Source organism: Eumetopias jubatus, unplaced genomic scaffold, assembly GCF_037043125.1.
Source record: "Eumetopias jubatus isolate StellerSeaLion01/CBP00866 unplaced genomic scaffold, mEumJub1_p1.0 scaffold_8, whole genome shotgun sequence".
In the NCBI taxonomy this organism is placed as follows: Eukaryota; Metazoa; Chordata; class Mammalia; order Carnivora; family Otariidae; genus Eumetopias; species Eumetopias jubatus.
The window spans coordinates 83,512,448-83,515,222 of record NW_028274814.1 but is presented as its reverse complement, the minus strand read 5'-3'; the positions used below and the strand labels follow the sequence as shown (position 1 = coordinate 83,515,222).

The window sequence follows — 2,775 nt, the reverse complement described above, 5'->3', positions numbered from 1 at the left end:
AAAGGCAGACACTTAACTGACTGAGCCACCCAGGCACAGTGGGTGGTTCAGTCGCTTAGTGTCACTTCTGACACTAAGTGAAGGCCATCGCTTAACCAACTGAGCCACAGGCACCCCAAAATTATGATTTAAATACAGTAACCCATTAACTTCTTTCACTGCTTCATAGAATAACCATCTCATGGACCTAGTATTATCTAATCCAAGTTTCTGATTCTTCAAGATATTAAAATTGTTTTATAGGCAATATTTAAGATGTAAATAATTTATTTACATTAAAAAATTATTTATGCCACTATAAACAAAGCCCAGATTTCATTTGCTTATTTTACCTTGTGTCTCTGAGCAGGTTTCTGCCATGGATGGCAGGGGGACAAGGAATCACTCAGAAGTGACTGACTTCATTCTTGTGGGCTTCAAGGTCCACCCAGAACTCCACATTCTCCTCTTCCTGCTGTTTCTGCTTGTGTATGCCATGATCCTTCTAGGGAATGTTGGGATGATGACCATTATTATGACTGATCCGCGGCTGAACACACCAATGTATTTCTTCCTAGGCAACCTCTCCTTCATTGATCTCTTCTATTCTTCTGTTATTGCACCCAAGGCTATGATCAACTTCTGGTCTGAGAGCAAGTCCATCTCCTTTGCAGGTTGTGTGACCCAGCTGTTTCTTTTTGCCTTGTTCATTGTGGCTGAGGGATTTCTCTTGGCGGCCATGGCTTATGACCGCTTCATTGCCATCTGCAACCCACTCCTCTACTTTGTCCAGATGTCAACTCGTCTCTGCAGTCAGTTGGTGGCTGGTTCCTATTTTTGTGGCTGTGTCAGCTCGATTCTTTTGACCAGCGTGACATTTACTTTGTCCTTTTGTGCTTCCCGAGCCATTGACCACTTTTACTGCGATTACCGTCCACTTCAAAGGATTTCTTGCTCTGATCTCTACTTTCATAAGATAGTTTCCTTTTTCTTATGCAGCATTATTATTTTGCCTACCATAATTGTCATTATTGTGTCCTATATGTATATTGTGTCCACAGTTCTAAAGATAAGATCCACTGAGGGACGTAAGAAAGCCTTCTCCACTTGCAGCTCTCACCTCGGAGTCGTGAGTGTACTGTATGGTGCCATCATTTTTATGTATTTCATCCCTGACAGATTTCCTGAGCTGAGTAAAGTGGCTTCCTTATGTTACACCTTAGTCACTCCCATGTTGAATCCCTTGATTTACTCCCTGAGAAACAAAGATGTCAAAGAAGCTCTGAGAAAGATCCTGGGGAAGAAAATATTTTTATTTAATTCTATATTAACAGTGATATAACTGAAAGGCCTGGACATTATGACAATTTGGGAAGGCATCAATGCAAAGAATACACCCAAAGATTTTGAAATATTTAATTTTGGAAAGTTTATTTATTTGAATCCCATGTACTTACAGCTGAAAAATACATTTGGATGATATTTTTTCCTGACTGTTGATTTTGTAGTGGAATGGCTTTCTCTGTACTTCAACTTCATTTGGATAAAGATCATGATTGTCATGTAATTTGATTTTAGGGAAAATATATTCCAAGTTTGCTACTGGCACTCTAAGGATGATGTTGGGGTGTGTTGTTTATCTTGAGTCAGTAACAAATGTTATATAATGTATATAATTGGTAGATGTAACAAAATTTGATATAATAAGACAGAACAAAATATCAGGTTTACTGAAGAAATCTTTTTGAGTATTCGTTGAGAGAAACAGATACTCTAGAGCATACAGAGTCTTAAGGGTGACCTGTGAGTTGCTCAATTATCCAGAGGCTAAAAGATTGACACACTTATTTAATGGTTTCTCTGGATTAGATCAATTATTCTTTTTTTAAAGATTTTTATTTATTTGAGAGAGAGAATGAGAGAGAGAGAGCACGAGGGATGGGGAGGGTCAGAAGGAGAAGCAGACTCCCTGCTGAGCAGGGAGCCCAATGCAGGACTCGATTCCAGGACTCCAGGATCATGACCTGAGCCAAAGGCCGTCGCTTAACCAACTGAGCCACCCAGGAGCCCTTAGATCAGTTATTCTTGCAAATCCTCCCTTTTCACAAGAAAACTGTAATGAAAATGAACCAAAAATAAAGAGAATTCATTTTTTGTTATATATGCTGTTTTTTCTCTAGCTCCTTTAGGTGTAGGGTTAGGTTGTGTATTTGAGACCTTTTTGGTTCTTGAGAAAGGCTTGTGTTGCTATATACTTTCCTCTTAAGATTGCCTTTGCTGTATCCCAAAGATTTGGAACAGTCGTGTTTTCATTTTCATTGGTTTCCATGAATTTTTTAAATTCTTCTTTAATTTCCTGGTTAACCCATTCATTCTTTAGTAGGATGCTCTTTAGCCTCCATGTATTTGAGTTCTTTCCGACTTTCCTCTTGTGATTGAGTTCTAGGTTCAAAGCATGTGGTCTGAAAATATGCAGGGAATAATCCCAATCTTTTGGTACCAGTTGAGACCTGACTTGTGACCTAGGATATGATCTATTCTGAAGAATGTTCCATGGGCACTAGAGAAGAATGTGTATTCCGTTGCTTTGGGATGGAATGTTCTGAATATGTGAACTCCATTTGGTCCAGTGTTTCATTTAAAGTCTTTATTTCCTTGTTGATCTTTTGCTGAGATGATCTGTCCATTTCAGTGAGGGGGTGTTAAAGTCCCCCACTATTATTGTATTGTTGTATTATTGTATTGTTTGCTTTTGTTATTAATGGGCTTATATAATTGGCTGCTCCCATGGTAGGG

The 2,775-nt window shown here is 38.8% G+C and overlaps 1 protein-coding gene across 1 annotated transcript; it reads left to right on the top strand.

The window, feature by feature from the left end:
- Positions 1 to 307: 307 nt before the first annotated feature.
- LOC114225886 (olfactory receptor 9K2-like) lies at positions 308 to 1,321 on the top strand. The gene has a single exon (XM_028125732.1). It carries the CDS (start codon positions 359 to 361, stop codon positions 1,319 to 1,321), a length of 963 nt encoding a protein of 320 aa, XP_027981533.1. The 5' UTR covers positions 308 to 358.
- Positions 1,322 to 2,775: the final 1,454 nt, after the last annotated feature.